The sequence below is a fragment of the Notolepis coatsorum genome (assembly GCF_963971535.1).
Source record: "Notolepis coatsorum genome assembly, contig: SCAFFOLD_3161, whole genome shotgun sequence".
Taxonomy (NCBI): Eukaryota; Metazoa; Chordata; class Actinopteri; order Aulopiformes; family Paralepididae; genus Notolepis; species Notolepis coatsorum.
In genome coordinates, this window is record NW_028173861.1 from 1 (window position 1) to 18,761 (window position 18,761).

Consider the following 18,761-nt stretch of genomic DNA (forward strand, 5'->3'; position numbering starts at 1 on the left):
CTTCTGCTTCTCCTCCTTCTCCCGCTCAGCTTCTCCCTGGCCAGCTTGGCTCTCCTCATCTTCCCTCCCCTCCCTCCTCTTCTGGTCTCCCTTCACAGCTTGCTGGGGGAGAGACACAGAGACACAGAGACACAGAGACACAGAGACACAGACACTGGGTGAGACTGGGTGTGGAAACGGTGCATTTATATACAGTAGCAGCTTTTATCCAAAGCGCTTTACAAGTTGTTCCTCACATTCCCTCACACCTTCACACACCGACGCGGGAGGCGACACGCAAGGTGCCGACCTGCTCATCGGGAGCGGTTAGAGCAGGGTGGGCCATCCAGTCAGAGACTAAGAGCCACAAAAATGACTGTGGTACCACAAAGAAGAGCCACACCATATACCAGCGTTTCTCAACCTTTTATTTCAGTCACGGCACCCCTTCATGTGTTTATAGGTCTCACCCTCTGGCCTCTGAAGTTGCTAATGTCTTTTTATTTGGGCCTCACAGGTTAAAGTACCCTGTGTGAGACCCACGGTTGCAAATTACAAATCACTTTTAGCCATTTAAAAAATAATGTTATTTAAAAATGTTAAAGGGGAACTGTTTTACTATTTCTTTCACTATTGGGCACTTTTACACAATTCCTGTGAGTCTATGGAACACCTAGGTTTTTTCAAAAAAAAATGCATTGTTTTGTATTTCTTACTCAGTACTAAAACAGCATTTTTCTACCTCAGATCTTAAGCCGTTTGAGGCTGGGCTCCAACCACTGTGTGGCCTGGTGCCAACTGCCACATCAACTGCCACATTATTATGCAGCTGAGAAATCTCTGACATCACAGATATGCACATTTTCAGATGACTCAGTTCAGTGAGGGTAATATTGTGAGAAAGAATTGGAAGAATGCGCCAATATGAGAATTAGAGACATATATCCTATTAATATAAGTCCACATAGCTAAGAAACAATGGTAAACACTGAAAACCGGCCATTTATAACTAAGATAGTTCCCTTAAGCACATGTATAGTCAATTGGTCCTGTTGTTCAGCCTCACAATGCTATTTGATAGTAATGTGTTTAATGTCTCACCCTCTGAAGTTGCTAATGTCTTTTTAATTTGGGCCTCACAGGGTTAACCTCTTAAGCCCGAGATATACAGTAAAAGTGTATATTTTCAGCATTACGTTTGTTTACCAATTATTTTAACTGTTATTAGTGAAATATAAGATTATAGAAATCTCATGGCATTGAGTGGGAAACCGGCGCATATTGACAGGAGAGTGGCACAGCCAAAGTGAGTGTAGTCTTTTGAAGGAAGAGACTCAGGCTTTCAAATTTCGAAAAACTACCCTACCCAGCTCACACCAGCCCCGTCAATCATCTGACTTCTGGATTACTTTTTAATTTCTCTTATTTTTTGGGATTATCTCCCACAAACCTGAACGTTATTGCCATAAAACAGAACGCAGTTAGTTTCTCTACCTTTCTGTGAACGTCTTGCAAAAAACGGTGTTGCAATATGATAAAAATGTGGAGAAATTTACATATAAAAAGATGGCAGAATTCAGTACTGTATCTACAAAACCTTCTGTTTAATCATCTTCCCTTTATTCATTTGCTTAGATTTTTCAGGTCTGGTAAAATTTAGCATGGTGTTATTTACAGTCAAAGATAAAAAAAAAAATTTAAATAGAATTGATATTCTCTTTGGTTCATTACAATTTACTCAAGCCTAGTAACAGACACACTATTCTGACACTGATCCATATATGTCCTAGATTCAGATACAAGAACATGCAAATGGACCATTAAAAAAAATTGTAAATGTTTATTCTACTCTTATGGAATGAGTGACATAAAAAAAAAAAAATTAAATATTATTATAATTTTTTTTTTATGGATGGAAGCCGCACATTGATGGCAGAGAACCGCATGCGGCTCGCGAGCGCGGGTTGGCCACCCTGGGTTAGAGGTTAAAGTGACACTTCGACACACGCTGCCCCGGGAATCGAACCGGGAACATTGCGAGTACCAGGCGACCGCTGTACCTCCACTGTCGCCCCCCCCCCCCCCCCCCCCCCCCAATAACTTTGTACGTGTGTAGAGATATGTATAGCAGTGTCTATGTTTAAGTGGATTATCTACTTCAGCTGAAACAGGTTTCAACAAGTTAAATCTTAGACTCTTTAAGACCCTTTTAATGCCACTTTAATGCCACTTTAATGCCTATCAAGAGCCGGTTTATTTATTTAATCTGCCGACAGCCACAAAAGAAACGATATACCTGTACAAATTAAATGTAAGACTTTTAATACCCAGCAGATACCCAGCAGATACCAACAAAGAGATATTGTATCTCAATGGGACATTCCTGGATAAATAAAGGATAAAAAAAAAAAAAAAAACACAGATTAGAATAGGGGGTATAAAAACACTTCAAAGGACTTGGTAAACGCCATGACGACGGGCGGCGGCGACAACAACAACACTAGCAGTTGACAATATAAACCTCTGATCTGCTCTCCTCACACGCTCCATATTATTATGTCAATATGAACAGGTGCCCCCCCCCCCCCCCCCCCCCCCACACGATGTTTGACTAGTCTATCATCTTTTCTTCCTTCTCTTTCATCTACTGGTCTCTGTGTCTCTCTCTCTCTCTGCTCCTCCAGTGTGTGTGTGTGTGTGTGTGTGTGTGTGTGTGTGTGTGTGTGTGTGTGTGTGTGTGTGTGTGTGTGTGTGTGTGTGTGTGTGCAGGGAGTCTGGGAGGGGCCGATTAAGTGAGACATACAGACCAGGCACACCTGTCTACAGTTGAGACAGGTGAAGATAAAAGCTCACACACACACGCACACGCACACACACACACACACACACACACACACACACACACACACACACACACACACACACACACACACGAACACACACACACACACACACACACACACACTAGATAACAAAGGGCACACAGACCCTCATCTGCACCTTTGATTACACCGTTTACTTTTCTCAATATAGTTAATTGTATTGTTTACACTGTTAATGTTTCTCATATTTTGACATTAAGATAAAATGGTATTGCCTATATTTATGTCTTTCACCCCCCCCCCCCCCCCCCCCCCCATGCTGCTATGACGCCTGAATGCAATAAAGGAAAACAAGGTTCCCACAGACATTGCAAAATGAATTCAATGACTTTCAAGTACTTTCCCAAGCAATATTTTTATTTTGAAAGGGCATTTAAAAGGATACAATTAACTTTTAAATGCAGGTTTATTTTTTTTTTATCTGAAAAAAAATAGGATCCAATATTTATGGCTTAAACCAATTTCCGACAATTAGTTACACTGTCACTTTAGATCAAAGAAAATGCAATTTCTTGATTCAGAACAATTTTATCATGGATGAACAAAGTTGATTTGAATTTCAGGACTTTTTAAGCACCTTGTTGAAACATTAGCCGTTTCAAGGAATTCCAGGCATTGACTTTTTTCGGTAACAAATCAAGCACTTTAGGACTTCAAGGACCTTGTGCGAACCCTGGGAACAACTCATCACACACACCTGGAACAGGGGATCAATAAAGTAACATCTCATCACACACACCTGGAACAGGGGATCAATAAAGTAACATCTCATCAACACACCTGGAACAGGGATCATTAAAGGAGCATCTCATCACACACACACCTGGAACAGGGGATCAATAAAGGAGCATCTCATCACACACACCTGGAACAGGGGATCAATAAAGGAGCATCTCATCACACACACCTGGAACAGGGGATCAATAAAGGAGCATCTGATCACCTGGAACATGGGATCAATAAAGACATCTCATCACACACACCTGGAACAGGGGATCAATAAAGGAGCATCTCATCACACCACCTGGAACAGGGGATCAATAAAGGAGCATCTGATCACCTGGAACAGGGGATCAATAAAGGAGCATGTGATCACCTGGAACATGTTCTTGAAGTTGTTGAGGTCACCGAAGAACTCCTCCACGGACATCTTGCGCGGGTCGAACACGAAGTAGTCCCAGTCCGGTGTACTGCTTCTCCATGTTCTTGTGCATCAGCTCCAGCTTCTCGTACTGCTCCCGGGCCGTGCCTACGAAGCTGTGCGGAGACGGGCTAAGGAACAGTACTACACACAGTAGGGGTGTAAAGGTACACAGATCCGTACCCAACCATTTCAGTACTGGACCTAATACAACGGTATGTTAACCAGTATCAACACATCTATTACCAGTATCAACACATCTATTACCAGTATCAACACATCTATTACCAGTATCAACATCTATTACCAGTATCAACATCTATTACCAGTATCAACACATCTATTACCAGTATCAACACATCTATTACCAGTATCAACACATCTATTACCAGTATCAACATCTATTACCAGTATCAACACATCTATTACCAGTATCAACACATCTATTACCAGTATCAACACATCTATTACCAGTATCAACACATCTATTACCAGTATCAGTGCATCTATTACCAGTATCAACACATCTATTACCAGAGACCGTCTAACGTCGGATTAGAATCAACAGGATATCGACATCTTCTCCACAAAATGGTCCTTGTCGCTCTGCGGGGGAGGGAAGGTTTCTAGATCCTTCTCCAGGGTCTTGATCTGACGGCCCATCTGATCCAGGTTCTTCTGGAGGTTCTCTGCCGATACTAAATGTGAGAGGTCAAAGGTTAAAGAGGTCAAAGGTTAAAGCTAAAAACCGCATGGAAGTGTCCAACCTCATTTTCTAAGCGTAGAAACAGTATACATGACAGGAGAGCTGGCCTCCTCTCCACGTGGACCAGCGTTACCTCTGCTGGCCTTCTCCACGTGGACCAGCTCGTCGGGGAAGGTCATGACCTCAGGGTACTGCTCCTGGCACACGTCAGCCAGGAAGTGCAGCAGCGTCTGCTTCTGGTCAGCTGACTTGGTGTCTCGCAGCTGGTTGGACGCAGAGGAACAGACGGGGTCGTTTTTGGAAAAGACGGGGGACAATGAAAGGTAATGAATCCTAGATTATTCAGTGACTTTGTGTTATGTTGCAGAAATGTGTGTTATCTTAAAGAAATGTGTGTTATCTTAAAGAAATGTGTGTTATCTTACATAAATGTGTGCTATTTTACGGAAATGTGTGTTATTTTTCAGAAATGTGTGTTCATTAGTGTGTGTGTGTGTGTGTGTGTGTGTGTGTGTGTGTGTGTGTGTGTGTGTGTGGTAAAGCTAAAGGCCTTAGGCTTGTTCCAATTGTATGAAAATGTAATTTGACCTCGCAAAGACGAGAGCAACGCCAAAGGCTGTAGCATCGCATGACCCAGCATTCATGGAATGTCCTTTAAGAATGTCATGTTTAAAGTGTGTATGTTAAGTGTTAATCGTGCTGGCTCTGTGGTGGGAGTCGAGACGGTCAAACTAGAGGTGGTGGCAGAGAGGAGGACAAGAAACAATCTGGATGCTAACCTGGAAAACCCCTCCCACCCCCTCTATGAGGAGCTAGCCAGGATGAGAACCCCTCCCACCCCCTCTATGAGGAGCTAGTCAAGATGAGAACCCCTCCCACCCCCTCTATGAGGAGCTAGCCAGGATGAGAACCCCTCCCACCCCTCTATGAGGAGCTAGCCAAGATGAGAACCCCTCCCACCCCCTCTATGAGGAGCTAGCCAGGATGAGAACCCCTCCCACCCCCTCTATGAGGAGCTAGCCAGGATGAGAACCCCTCCCTGTGTGCAGTGTCAGTTAGCTCTCTGTGTCTTTGGTGGTAACTAGCTCTCTGTGTCTTTGGTGGTAACTAGCTCTCTGTGTCTTTGGTGGTAACTAGCTCTCTGTGTCTTTGGTGGTAACTAGCTCTCTGTGTCTTTGGTGGTAACTAGCTCTCTGTGTCTTTGGTGGTAGAGCTCTGGCTTTTGGTGCCGTTTTGGTAGAGCTGGTTAAAGCTCTGGTTCATTGCTGTTAGTATAGGAAATATCTTTGGTGTTAATCTTTATTGTAGAACAGTGTCTTTCGTGTTGTGTATCTTGTGTAGAGCTGTGGCCTTTTGGGCATTAGGAATGGTGTAGAGCTGGTACCTGAAGCTCTGGTATTCTGGTATAGCTCATTGTATTGTGTTTAAGTCATTATAGTTTGTTGCACATTTCTGTTAACCCTTTGTATATTTGTTCCCTTGTTCACCCAGCCTGTGGTGATTCGTTTCCTCTGTATTAATCCATTTGTTTTCGCACACAGGGACATTGAGGACAGGAAGATACCCTGGGGTCTAAATTTTTTGCATCACGTAGGTGACCTGATGTTAGAGACACCAGCTTTAGAGTGCGCACCAACACCTGTACTTTTGGGCGTTCAGCGCCTGTAAAGGGGAGGGTGGGTTTTCCTTTCCTTTTGTGTATTTGATTTGGTGCCACTAGGTAGTCCTCCTTGCCATCGGTGTTGCTGTGTTTTTGTAAATAAATATTGTTATTTTGGCAAACAGTTTCATGGCTTTGTGTCACTGCACCCTCACCTGCCATGTCTGTGGCCTTGTGTTGCGTAACAACCTGCGTCTCACCTTGCAGAGGTATGAGATGGTGAACCCGAAGGCCTTGGCGTTGCGGGAGCCAGCGTTCATGTAGTTGCCCACCAGCAGGGTGATCTGCAGCAGCTGGGCGAAGGTCTGGCTCTTCCTCAGCTCCTCGCAGGCGGCGGTGACAGACACCACCTCCGGCTTCACGCTGCTCAGCTGCTCCTCGAACTGCTGCCGGAACAGGATGGCGTGAAGCCGCGGCTTCAGACGCTTCACCGTGGACATCTGGGGGGGGGGGGGGGGAGAGGGGGGAGAGGGGGGAGAGGGTGGAGGGATATAGAGAGAGAGAGGGAGGGAGAGAGAGGGAGAGAGATGGGGAGAGGGATAGTGGGAGGGAGAGATGGGGGGAGAGAGAGAGGGGGGGAGAGAGAGAGACAGAGAGAGGTGGAGAGAGAGGGGGGAGAGGGTGGAGGGATAGAGAGTGGGAGGGAGGGAGAGAGGTGGAGAGAGGGAGGTGGAGAGAGAGCGGGAGGTGGAGAGAGAGCGAGAGATGGGGAGAGGGATAGTGGGAGGGAGAGATGGGGGGAGAGAGAGAGGGGGAGAGAGATGGAGAGAGACAGAGACAGAGAGAGAGAGAGAGGGGGGAGAGGGTGGAGGGATAGAGAGAGTGGGAGGGAGGGAGAGAGGTGGAGAGAGGGAGGTGGAGAGAGAGCGGGAGGTGGAGAGAGAGCGAGAGATGGGGAGAGGGATAGTGGGAGGGAGAGATGGGGGGGAGAGAGGGGGGGAGAGAGAGAGAGATGGGGGGGAGAGAGGGGGGGGTTGAGGTGGAGGGGGGAGAGAGAGGTGGAGAGAGACAGAGAGGAGAGAGAGATGTGGACAGAGAGGGGGGAGAGAGAGGTGTAGAGAGAAGGGGGGGAGAGAGCGAGAGAGAGAGGGGGGAGGGAGAGAAAAAGAGGGTGAGAGATAGAGAGAGGGGGGAGAGAGAGAGGGGGGAGAGGGAGAAAGAGAGAGGTAGAGAAAGAGAGAGAGAGAAAGAGGGTGAGAGAGAGAGGGTAGGGAGAGAGGGAGGGGAAAGGTGCTTTCATACAGGGTATCGGCAGGTTTCAACAAGTTAAATGTAAGACTTTTTAAGACTAATTTAATCAGACCACTTAGAGCGAAATGTAATACCCGTCATAGGCAAACAAAGACACTACAATAAGGAAGGACAACGCATTGAAAGCAGCGGCAATGGGGCGTAAAAATGGACCGGTTCTCGTCTCCCTGTGATAGTAAAGGGTTAACCGTCTGTGTATTGTGGCAGTGAAAGGGTTAACCTGCTGTCGTGTGGCAGTGAAAGGGGTTAACCTGCTGTGTATTGTCGCAGTGAAAGGGTTAACCGGTTGGCAGTGCGGCAGTGAAAGGGTTAACACCGCGACGTCTCAGACAAACACATACTGGAAAAACATCCGATTTAGTGTCAAAAAATCAACTTGTAAAGAGAAGGTCCAATATTTACTGTGATTTCATTGGGTGACGACTACAGGAAGTGAGTCATGTGTTCAGTCTCTCCTTAATGCGTCTGCTTTATATGTGCTCGGCAACATACACATATTCCGGTGGCCATTAAAGTGTGTGTGTATTTGTGCGCATGCGTCTTTGTGTGTGTGTGTGTGTGTGTGTGTGTGTGTGTGTGTGTGTGTGTGTGTGTGTGTGTGTGTGTGTGTGTGTGTGTGTGTGTGTGTGTGTGTGTGTGTGTGTGTGTGTGTGTGTGTGTGTGTGTGTATTTGAAGGGGTTTCACAGATATGTCCCATCAGTGGACTCTATGTCGTGTCTAATGGTGTGAAGCTCCTGATCATCACTGGGTCCTTTATGCTTCATCTCCTCCACATCCTGTTTCCTGCTCCGTCATGTTCCATCAGCTGGTCATCACTGCTTAAGTGAAGCAGCATTAACTCTCTCTCTGTGTGTTTGTGTCTCTGTGTGTATGTGTGTGTGTGTGTATATGTGTGTGTGTGTCTCTCTCTGTGTGTGTGTGTTTGTCTCTGTGTGTGTGTGCGTCTCTGTGTGTATGTGTGTGTGTGTGTATATGTGTGTGTGTGTCTCTCTCTGTGTGTGTGTGTTTGTCTCTGTGTGTGTGTGCGTCTCTGTGTGTATGTGTGTGTGTGTGTGTCTGTGTGTGTGTGTCTCTCTGTGTGTGTGTGTGTTTGTCTGTGTGTGTGTGCGTCTCTGTGTGTATGTGTGTGTGTGTGTGTCTGTGTGTGTGTGTCTCTCTGTGTGTGTGTGTGTGTGTCTCTCTGTGTGTGTCTCTCTGTGTGTGTCTCTCTGTGTGTGTCTCTCTGTGTGTGTGTCTCTGTGTGTGTCTCTGTGTGTGTCTCTCTCTCTGTGTGTCTCTCTGTGTGTCTCTCTGTGTGTGTCTCTGTGTGTGTCTCTCTCTCTGTGTGTGTCTCTGTGTGTGTCTCTCTGTGTGTGTCTCTCTGTGTGTGTCTCTCTCTCTGTGTGTCTCTGTGTGTGTCTCTGTGTGTGTCTCTCTGTGTGTGTCTCTGTGTGTGTGTGTGTCTCTCTGTGTGTCTCTCTGTGTGTCTCTCTCTGTGTGTGTCTCTGTGTGTCTCTCTGTGTGTCTCTCTCTGTGTGTGTCTCTGTGTGTCTCTCTGTGTGTCTCTCTCTCTGTGTGTATCTGTGTGTCTCTGTGTGTCTCTGTGTGTCTCTCTGTGTGTCTCTCTGTGTGTCTCTCTCTGTGTGTCTCTCTGTGTGTCTCTCTGTGTGTGTGTGTGTGTCTCTCTGTGTGTGTCTCTCTGTGTGTGTCTCTGCGTGTGTCTCTGTGTGTGTGTGTCTCTGTGTCTCTCTGTGTGTGTCTCTGTGTCTCTCTCTGTGTGTCTCTGTGTGTCTCTGTGTGTGTCTCTGTGTGTCTCTGTGTGTGTGTGTCTCTCTCTCTGTGTGTGTCTCTGTGTGTGTGTCTCTCTCTCTGTGTGTCTCTCTGTCTGTGTCTCTCTGTGTGTCTCTCTCTGTGTGTGTCTCACTCTCTCTGTGTGTCTCTGTGTGTGTCTCTGTGTGTCTCTCTGTGTGTGTCTCACCACCACTCCAAACTGCTGTGTGTGTCTCTGTGTGTCTCTCTGTGTCTCTCTGTGTGTCTCTGTGTGTGTGTCTCTCTCTCTCTCTGTGTCTCTGTGTGTCTCTCTCTCTCTCTGTGTGTGTCTGTGTGTGTCTCTCTCTCTGTGTGTGTCTCTGTGTGTGTCTCTGTGTGTCTCTCTCTGTGTGTCTCTCTGTGTGTCTCTCTGTGTGTGTCTCTGTGTGTCTCTCTGTGTGTCTCTCTGTGTGTCTCTCTGTGTGTGTCTCTGTGTGTCTCTCTGTGTGTCTCTCTCTGTGTGTCTCTGTGTGTCTCTCTGTGTGTCTCTCTCTCTGTGTCTCTCTGTGTGTCTCTCTGTGTGTCTCTCTGTGTGTGTCTCTGTGTGTGTCTCTGTGTGTCTCTCTCTCTGTGTGTCTCTGTGTGTCTCTCTGTGTCTCTCTCTGTGTGTCTCTGTGTCTCTCTCTCTGTGTGTCTCTCTCTGTGTGTCTCTGTGTGTCTCTCTGTGTGTCTCTCTGTGTGTCTCTCTGTGTGTCTCTGTGTGTCTCTCTGTGTGTCTCTCTGTGTGTCTCTGTGTGTCTCTCTCTGTGTGTCTCTGTGTCTCTCTCTCTGTGTGTCTCTGTGTGTCTCTCTCTGTGTGTCTCTCTGTGTGTCTCTCTGTGTGTCTCTATGTGTCTCTCTGTGTGTCTCTCTGTGTGTCTCTGTGTGTCTCTCTGTGTGTGTCTCTCTGTGTGTCTCTCTGTGTGTCTCTCTGTGTGTCTCTGTGTGTCTCTGTGTCTCTCTCTCTCTGTGTCTCTCTCTCTCTCTCTCTCTCTCTCTCTCACCACCACTCCAAACTGCTCGGCCTCAGCCAGGTCTTCATACTCGTCCTTCAGCTCTCCCAACACGCTGAGCGGCTCGGCCTCCGGGAGCTGTTTGATCAGGTTCTGCAGGAAACAGGAAGTGGATTCAGTGAGGGACAGGAAGTGTGTTGACAGGAAGTGTGTTGACAGGAAGTGTGTTGACAGGAAGTGTGTTGACAGGAAGTGTGTTGACAGGAAGTGTGTCAACAGTGAGAGACAGGAAGTGTGTTGACAGGAAGTGTGTTGACAGGAAGTGTGTTGACAGTGAGAGACAGGAAGTGTGTTGACAGGAAGTGTGTTGACAGGAAGTGTGTTGACAGGAAGTGTGTTGACAGGAAGTGTGTCGACAGTGAGAGACAGGAAGTGTGTCGACAGTGAGAGACAGGAAGTGTGTTGACAGGAAGTGTGTTGACAGGAAGTGTGTTGACAGGAAGTGTGTTGACAGTGAGAGACAGGAAGTGTGTTGACAGGAAGTGTGTTGACAGGAAGTGTGTTGACAGGAAGTGTGTTGACAGGAAGTGTGTTGACAGTGAGAGACAGGAAGTGTGTTGACAGGAAGTGTGTTGACAAGTGAGAGACAGGAAGTGTGTTGACAGGAAGTGTGTTGACAGGAAGTGTGTTGACTGTGAGAGACAGGACATATAAATGGTATTATGTGGTTAAGCGTCTTTGAGCACATGGAAAAGCGCTATATAAAATGGATGTATTATTATTATTATTATTATATGGTGCATTTATATAACAGCTTTTATCCAAAGCGCTTCACAATTGTGTTCCTCACACACACACCGACTTGCTCAAGGACACTTCGACACACTGCCAGGAGGAGCGGGAATCGAACCCACTGCCTCATGGAGGCATCCCAATTTCTCGCCATCCCAATTTAGTCGTTATGCCAATTCCCCCCCTCCCCTACCTGGTTGTTGTGCGCATGTTCCTCCTACTGGTCGGTACAAGGGAACCCTGAAGTCCACTGCATGCTTCCTCCGACACATGTGGAGACAGCCAGTGGCTCTCTTTTCACCTGGCAGCGAGGACTCTCATTGGTGAAGCGTAACGCGTGGGAGGTCACGCTGCCCCCACCATTTCCTGCCTCCGCTGAGCAGGCGCCCAGACCTGACCTGTAGGCGTCGCTGTCCACAACGCCACATTACCACCCACGGCTTCCCTCCCCCTAACTCAACCAAACGAGTTAGTATTGACGACCGGCCCAAGCCGCAGGGCAACGCTGACTCCGGGAGTCGAGACCGCAGCCTCTTGCATTGGTGACGAGCGCAATCTCCGCTACGCCACCCGACCGCCACCGTTTTAATGTCTTAGTGAAGATTGATTTATATGAAAACCGATTTATTTATTAATGGTAGGGGAAACACTGCACACACATACATACATGCACATACACACACACACACGTACACACACACACGTACCTGCACCATGGACTCGGTGAGGACCTTCTCGTTGATCTCCAGGATGACATCTTTGATCTCCTCGTACGGCAGACGGAAGGACCCCAGGAAGATGGCTGGAACAATCAACCAATCAAATAATGAGGACATAGTTCTACACATCCAATCAGCAGTTTGGATTTGGACTTGGTCCTGAGTGTGAGGTGTTCCTGGACTTACAGAGGTTCTGGGAGGACTTGGAGTCCAGCACCTTCAGCTCCTTCACCTTCTTCTTCTCCTGCTTCTTCTCCTCTGCTCCCTCCAGGTCCTTCTTGGCTGGAGGTGTGGAGAGAGAGAGAGAGAGAGAGAGAGAGAGAGAGAGAGAGAGAGAGAGAGAGAGAGAGAGAGCGAGAGAGAGAGAGCGAGAGAGATAGAGAGAGAGAGGAGAGAGAGAGAGAATTCTGTTAAAGGGGAACTATTTTACTATTTCTTTCACTATTTGGGCACTTTTACACAATTCCTGTGAGTCTATGGAACACCTCTGTAATATATATATTTTTTTTTATTCATTGTTTTGTATTTCTAATCAAGTCCTCAAAAACAGCATTTTTCTACCTCAAGATCTCGAGCTGTTTTGAGCCTGGGCTGCAGGGCGGCTCCTAAACCACTGCGCCGGGCCGGCCCCGCCTGAACATTAACATGCAGCAGTGTCTTTATGACATCACATATAGGCACATTTTCAAATGACTCAGTTTAGTGAGGGTGAATATTGTGAGAGGAGAATTGGAAGAATGCGCCAATATGAGAATTTTGAGACATAGATCATATTAATATAAGTTCACATAGCTAGGAAACAATGCTAAACACTCAAAAAGGCCATTTATAAGATAGTTCCCCTTTAATTACTTAATCTGTAAATCGCTATTGGATAAAAGCGTCAGCTAAATGAAATGAATGTAATGTAATGATATACCTTCTCGATAACATACTAAAAACACGAGACAATAGGGCTGGACAATATATCAGATCTACTGTATATTGATATACCAATATAAAAAAAAATATATATATACTGTATATACAGTACCAGTCAAAAGTTTGGACACCCCTTCTGCTGGGGGGGGCACACGCGGCACAAAGCGTGCACGTACAAAGACGAGACGTACTGTAAAGGCACACACACACACGCACACAAAACCACCAGTGTGATAGACACTGTATCACGCTGAGATGTTCTGACAAGGTCAGGGTTGTGACCGTCGGGGGAGAGGCGTGTCAGCGTTGGATCTGAAGAGTCTGGACCAGAGCCCACGGTACCAGAGCCCACGGTACCAGCCCACAAGCTACGAGGTCTACAGAGACATATCTGGAGGTCATCTTCTCCACTGTTCAACCTTTAACCTGTCCCACCCGACGAGACCGGTACCGAGCCCCAAAATGACATCTGGTCATAAATCAATATTTTTCAGAGTGTTGCATAAATTTGGCGATTTTAATATCAAACGTTTTCAAGTATTAACATCACTAACATGTCACAGAAGCATGTAGAATGTATATTATCATCAATACGTTAGTTTAGCAATAGGTTAAAAGTGCCTTTAGATAGATTTAACTTTTCAATTTTATGAAGTCTAGTCGCAAGGGCGACCATTTTGGAAATGTTGAACCGTGGGAATTGTAGTCTTTTTGTGGCCATTTTGTAGAGGGGGTGCATAGCTGTCGATCAGCGTTGACATTTTTCCGAACTACACTTCCTGGAAGATTATATGGGGTTGAAGGTTCAGAGCTCTGTATGAATTATTTCAATAACTGTTATTATTCGGGATAATAAGCCACAAAAGGTAACGTTTTTGACACATTTTTAAACGCAGTTAGTTTCTCTTCCCTATTGTTAACATGTAGGAACAATTAGATCTGAAATTAGTTTCAAAACGGTTGCACTGTGGGGAAAATTTTTAAGTACAGTAGATTACAGTAGATTTCATTATCTGTTCTTGTGCATGCCTGGTGATACTAAATCCAAATTGAACTCGGGCATTTGAAAGATAATATATGTATATATATAAATGTGCGAATTGGCTATAATAAGGTAATTTATAAGCATCATATTCTATAATAATATTTCAAATTGCATTGGTCCGGATGGGAGAATTCAGTACTGTATCTACAGAACCTTCGGTTTAATCATCTTCCCCTTATTAATTTCCTAAGATTTTGTTTTACACATGATCTCAAGAGGGTACTGAACGAGATCAGTGGCAGTTTTTTAAGTTTGGTCATTATTATCATCATGGTGTTATTCACTGTCAAAGATGCAAAGAAAAATCATAATTCATATTCTCCTTTGTTTCATCACAATTTAAGCAAGCCTAGTAATAGACACAATATTTTTGACACTGTGAATACATTCCCTGAGGTCCGTAGATGTCCCTAGATACCAAGAATATGCAAATGAAACCTAGTAGAAGTGGAGCAATATTCCATTTACCTAGGTATATATTTTAGGCCAAAATATTCCACGGGTGGAACAGGTTAAGACATCCCCGTCTTAGATAACAGGTATTAAGGGTATATCCTATATATGACAATTAACTAAAATATGATTTCATTGGATGTGCACTGTCAACTAATGCTTGTATATCTTATCGTGTGTTGTCATGTTTGTTTATGTGTTTGTTTCAAAAATAATAAAAAAATAAAATACAAAAAAAGACATCCCCGTCTCCTTTCACTCAAGTATGCAGAGTACATGTGATGTGAACCACCACTCCATGTCCCCTCCTGCCATCACTTCTCCTGTTGTCTCAAGCTTCTCTCTCTGGAGTCTGTTTCTGCACAATCTCTTTCTCTGCCTCTTGAGCAGCAGACAGACAGAACAGGAAGTAAAGGATCATGGCCTGGACAACGGCCAGCAGCTGTCTCTGTCTCTCTGTGTGTCTCTCTGTGTGTGTCTCTCTCTGTCTCTCTCGCTCTCTCTCTCTCTCTCTCTGTGTGTCTCTCTGTGTGTCTCTCTCGCTCTCTCTCTGTGTGTCTCTCTCTCTGTCTCTCTCTCTCTCTCTCTCTCTCTCTCTCTCTCTCTCTCTGTCTCTCTCTGTGTGTCTCTCTGTGTGTCTCTCTCTCTCTGTCTCTCTCGCTCTCTCTCTCTCTCGCTCTCTCATCTTGTGGGGAAAGAATGCAAATTAATACTGTGGCTGCCCACCTGTTGCCATTGGCTGCCGATGACATCATACGTTAATGTTATACCACTACTACTATAACCACTAGATATTGTGTTATTAATACAGTTATACCACTACTACTATACTATAACCACTAGATATTGTGTTATTAATACAGTTATACCACTACTACTATACTATAACCACTAGTTATTGTGTTATTAATACAGTTATACCACTACTACTATACTATAACCACTAGTCATTGTGTTATTAATACGGTTATACCACTACTACTATACTATAACCACTAGTTATTGTGTTATTAATACAGTTATACCACTACTACTATACTATAACCACTAGTTATTGTGTTATTAATACAGTTATACCACTACTACTATACTATAACCACTAGTTATTGTGTTATTAATACAGTTATACCACTACTACTATACTATAACCACTAGTTATTGTGTTATTAATACAGTTATACCACTACTACTATACTATAACCACTAGTTATTGTGTTATTAATACAGTTATACCACTACTACTATACTATAACCACTAGTCATTGTGTTATTAATACGGTTATACCACTACTACTATACTATAACCACTAGTTATTGTGTTATTAATACAGTTATACCACTACTACTATACTATAACCACTAGTTATTGTGTTATTAATACAGTTATACCACTACTACTATACTATAACCACTAGTTATTGTGTTATTAATACAGTTATACCACTACTACTATACTATAACCACTAGTTATTGTGTTATTAATACAGTTATACCACTACTAAACTACAGGCCTTTACACCACCATTCTAAAAGGGTCCTGAAGTGTACTTCCTGTTGCAGTGTGGTTAAGTCTAGTCTCCGCTACTGCCTTCTGGGTAACACGAGGTCAGAAGGCCGCGTCTTGAGTTAGCAGCCGTGTTTAAACAGAGCTACCTTGCTGCTCTGAGACCATATAAAGCAGCACATGGAGGCTCCGCCTGCCCCACACACACTGCATGGCATAGTGTGTATAAAGACAATACGACCTGCCAGTGGTATGGTCTCTCTCTCTCTCTCTCTCTCTCTCCCACTCACCCCCCTTCCCAGGAGCCCAAAGCCTATATTGTGTTATGGCATATTAGATTACTGCAACATACGGTGGCCGTCCATCCCTACAGTATATCTCCTTCTCTCTCTCTCTCTCCCTCTCACAGGGCACTGTACATCATTATGTGCAGACAGACAGTGGCCTGTGAGAGGGACAAAAGGCCAACAGAGCCGTCCGTCCGTCCGTCCCGGTCAAGCTGTCCTTTGTCTGGGCTGGATAGAGGCTTCACGGTCCCCACAGGGCGTCTCTCTCTCTCTCTGGTAATGAGGTCTGGTGTCTTCAATGAGGTCTCTCTCTCTCTCTCTCTCTCTCTCTCTCTCTCTCTCTCTCGCTCTCTCTAACAGCTTCCTATCTCTCTCTCTTTGTGTCTCTCTCTCTCTCTCTCTCTCTCTCTCTCTCTCTCTCTCTCTCTCTCTCTCTATGTATGTCTCTCTGTCTCTGTCTCTCTCTCTCTCTAACAGCTTCCCATCACTCTCTCTTTGTGTCTAGGCCTAGTTAAAGATCCCCTCCACTCAAACACATGTATTGCTTTATGGTTATCTCCTCTTGGAGGTATATTCTGGGTAAATATCAATGGCTGCTTGTTGCTCATTTGCATATTCACAGATCCTTGCATCTCAATGACGGTAAAGGTGTAGAGATGCCGCTAAACCGCGTGCATGTAGTTGATTTAACAAGTGGGTAGGAAAAAAAACACATTCGTACTAAATCTGGTTGAATATAGAAACGTTGTTGTTGTTTATCTGAAGGGGCTGGTTGGGGCTCGTCTGTTTGCCAGTCGTAGCGCTAAACGAGGCTACGTGTCCGTGTCTCATCCCCGGCTCGGTGTCGCGTCGTAATCAGTGTGTTGTCTAAATGTGCGCTTGTGTAATGTGTGCGTTTTGCAGTGTGGGTCCTAAACATTATGGTCTGTCCGACACTTCAGCCCCAGGACCCTGCTGGGAGGAGGAAACGGAGACAGGAAGTACACCATCTCTCTCTCTCTCTCTCTCACTCACACACAACACACACACACAACACACACACAACACACACACACACACACACACACACACACACACACACACACACACACACACACACACACACACACACACACACACACACACACACACACACACACACACACACACACACACACACACACACACACACACACACACACACACACACACACACACACACACACACACACACACACACACACACAGGGAACATCCACCAGAGAAGAAGAGAGGACACAACAACAAAGGAACAGCGTCCTCTCAGCTGCAAGGCTGTGTGGAAACACAGGAAGTGACCCGTGTCCCAAAACAAACAATGTGAATGTGGACCGACAACAAGAGACCGTTCAGATACTGTATATCTATATCTGTACATATCCCTTACTAGTTACTATATCTATATATAACCCTTACCTACTCTTACTAGTTACTATATCTATATCTGTACATATCCCTTACCTACTACTCTTACTAGTTACTATATCTATATCTGTACATATCCCTTACCTACTCTTACTAGTTACTATATCTATATCTGTACATATCCCTTACCTACTCTTACTAGTTACTATATCTGTACATATCCCTTACCTACTCTTACTAGTTACTATATCTGTACATATCCCTTACCTACTCTTACTAGTTACTATATCTATATATAACCCTTACCTACTCTTACTAGTTACTATATCTATATATCTGTACATATCCCTTACTAGTTACTATATCTATATATAACCCTTACCTACTCTTACTAGTTACTATATCTATATATCTGTACATATCCCTTACCTACTCTTACTAGTTACTATATCTATACATATCCCTTACCTACTCTTACTAGTTACTATATCTATATCTGTACATATCCCTTACCTACTCTTACTAGTTACTATATCTATATATAACCCTTACCTACTCTTACTAGTTACTATATCTATATATCTGTACATATCCCTTACCTACTCTTACTAGTTACTATATCTATATATCCCTTACCTACTCTTACTAGTTACTATATATATATATCCCTTACCTACTCTTACTAGTTACTATATATATATCCCTTACCTACTCTTACTAGTTACTATATACATATCCCTTACCTACTCTTACTAGTTACTATATCTATATATATCCCTTACCTACTCTTACTAGTTACTATATATATATATCCCTTACCTACTCTTACTAGTTACTATATATATATATCCCTTACCTACTCTTACTAGTTACTATATATATATATCCCTTACCTACTCTTACTAGTTACTATATACATATCCCTTACCTACTCTTACTAGTTACTATATCTATATATATCCCTTACCTACTCTTACTAGTTACTATATCTATCCCTTACCTACTCTTACTAGTTACTATATCTATATCTGTATCTGTACATATCCCTTACCTACTCTTACTAGTTACTATATATATATATCTGTACATATCTCTTACCTACTCTTACTAGTTACTATATCTATATCTGTACATATCCCTTACCTACTCTTACTAGTTACTATATATCTATATCTGTACATATCCCTTACCTACTCTTACTAGTTACTATATATCTATATCTGTACATATCCTTACCTACTCTTACTAGTTACTATATATCTATATCTGTACATATCCCGTACCTACTCTTACTAGTTACTAGTACTCTGCGTTGAT

At 44.2% G+C, this 18,761-nt stretch overlaps 1 protein-coding gene across 1 annotated transcript; it reads right to left on the reverse strand.

The window, feature by feature from the left end:
• Positions 1 to 92: 92 nt before the first annotated feature.
• Positions 93 to 12,133, reverse strand: LOC311247680 (protein diaphanous homolog 1-like; the record flags this gene model as incomplete). Its single annotated transcript, XM_084338691.1, has 8 exons — positions 93 to 102; positions 3,990 to 4,119; positions 4,575 to 4,700; positions 4,842 to 4,971; positions 6,569 to 6,808; positions 10,392 to 10,493; positions 11,840 to 11,934; positions 12,038 to 12,133. Coding segments are annotated over 8 exons (929 nt in total), but the record flags the coding sequence as incomplete, so codon positions are not given.
• Between the last annotated feature and the right edge of the window lie 6,628 nt (positions 12,134 to 18,761).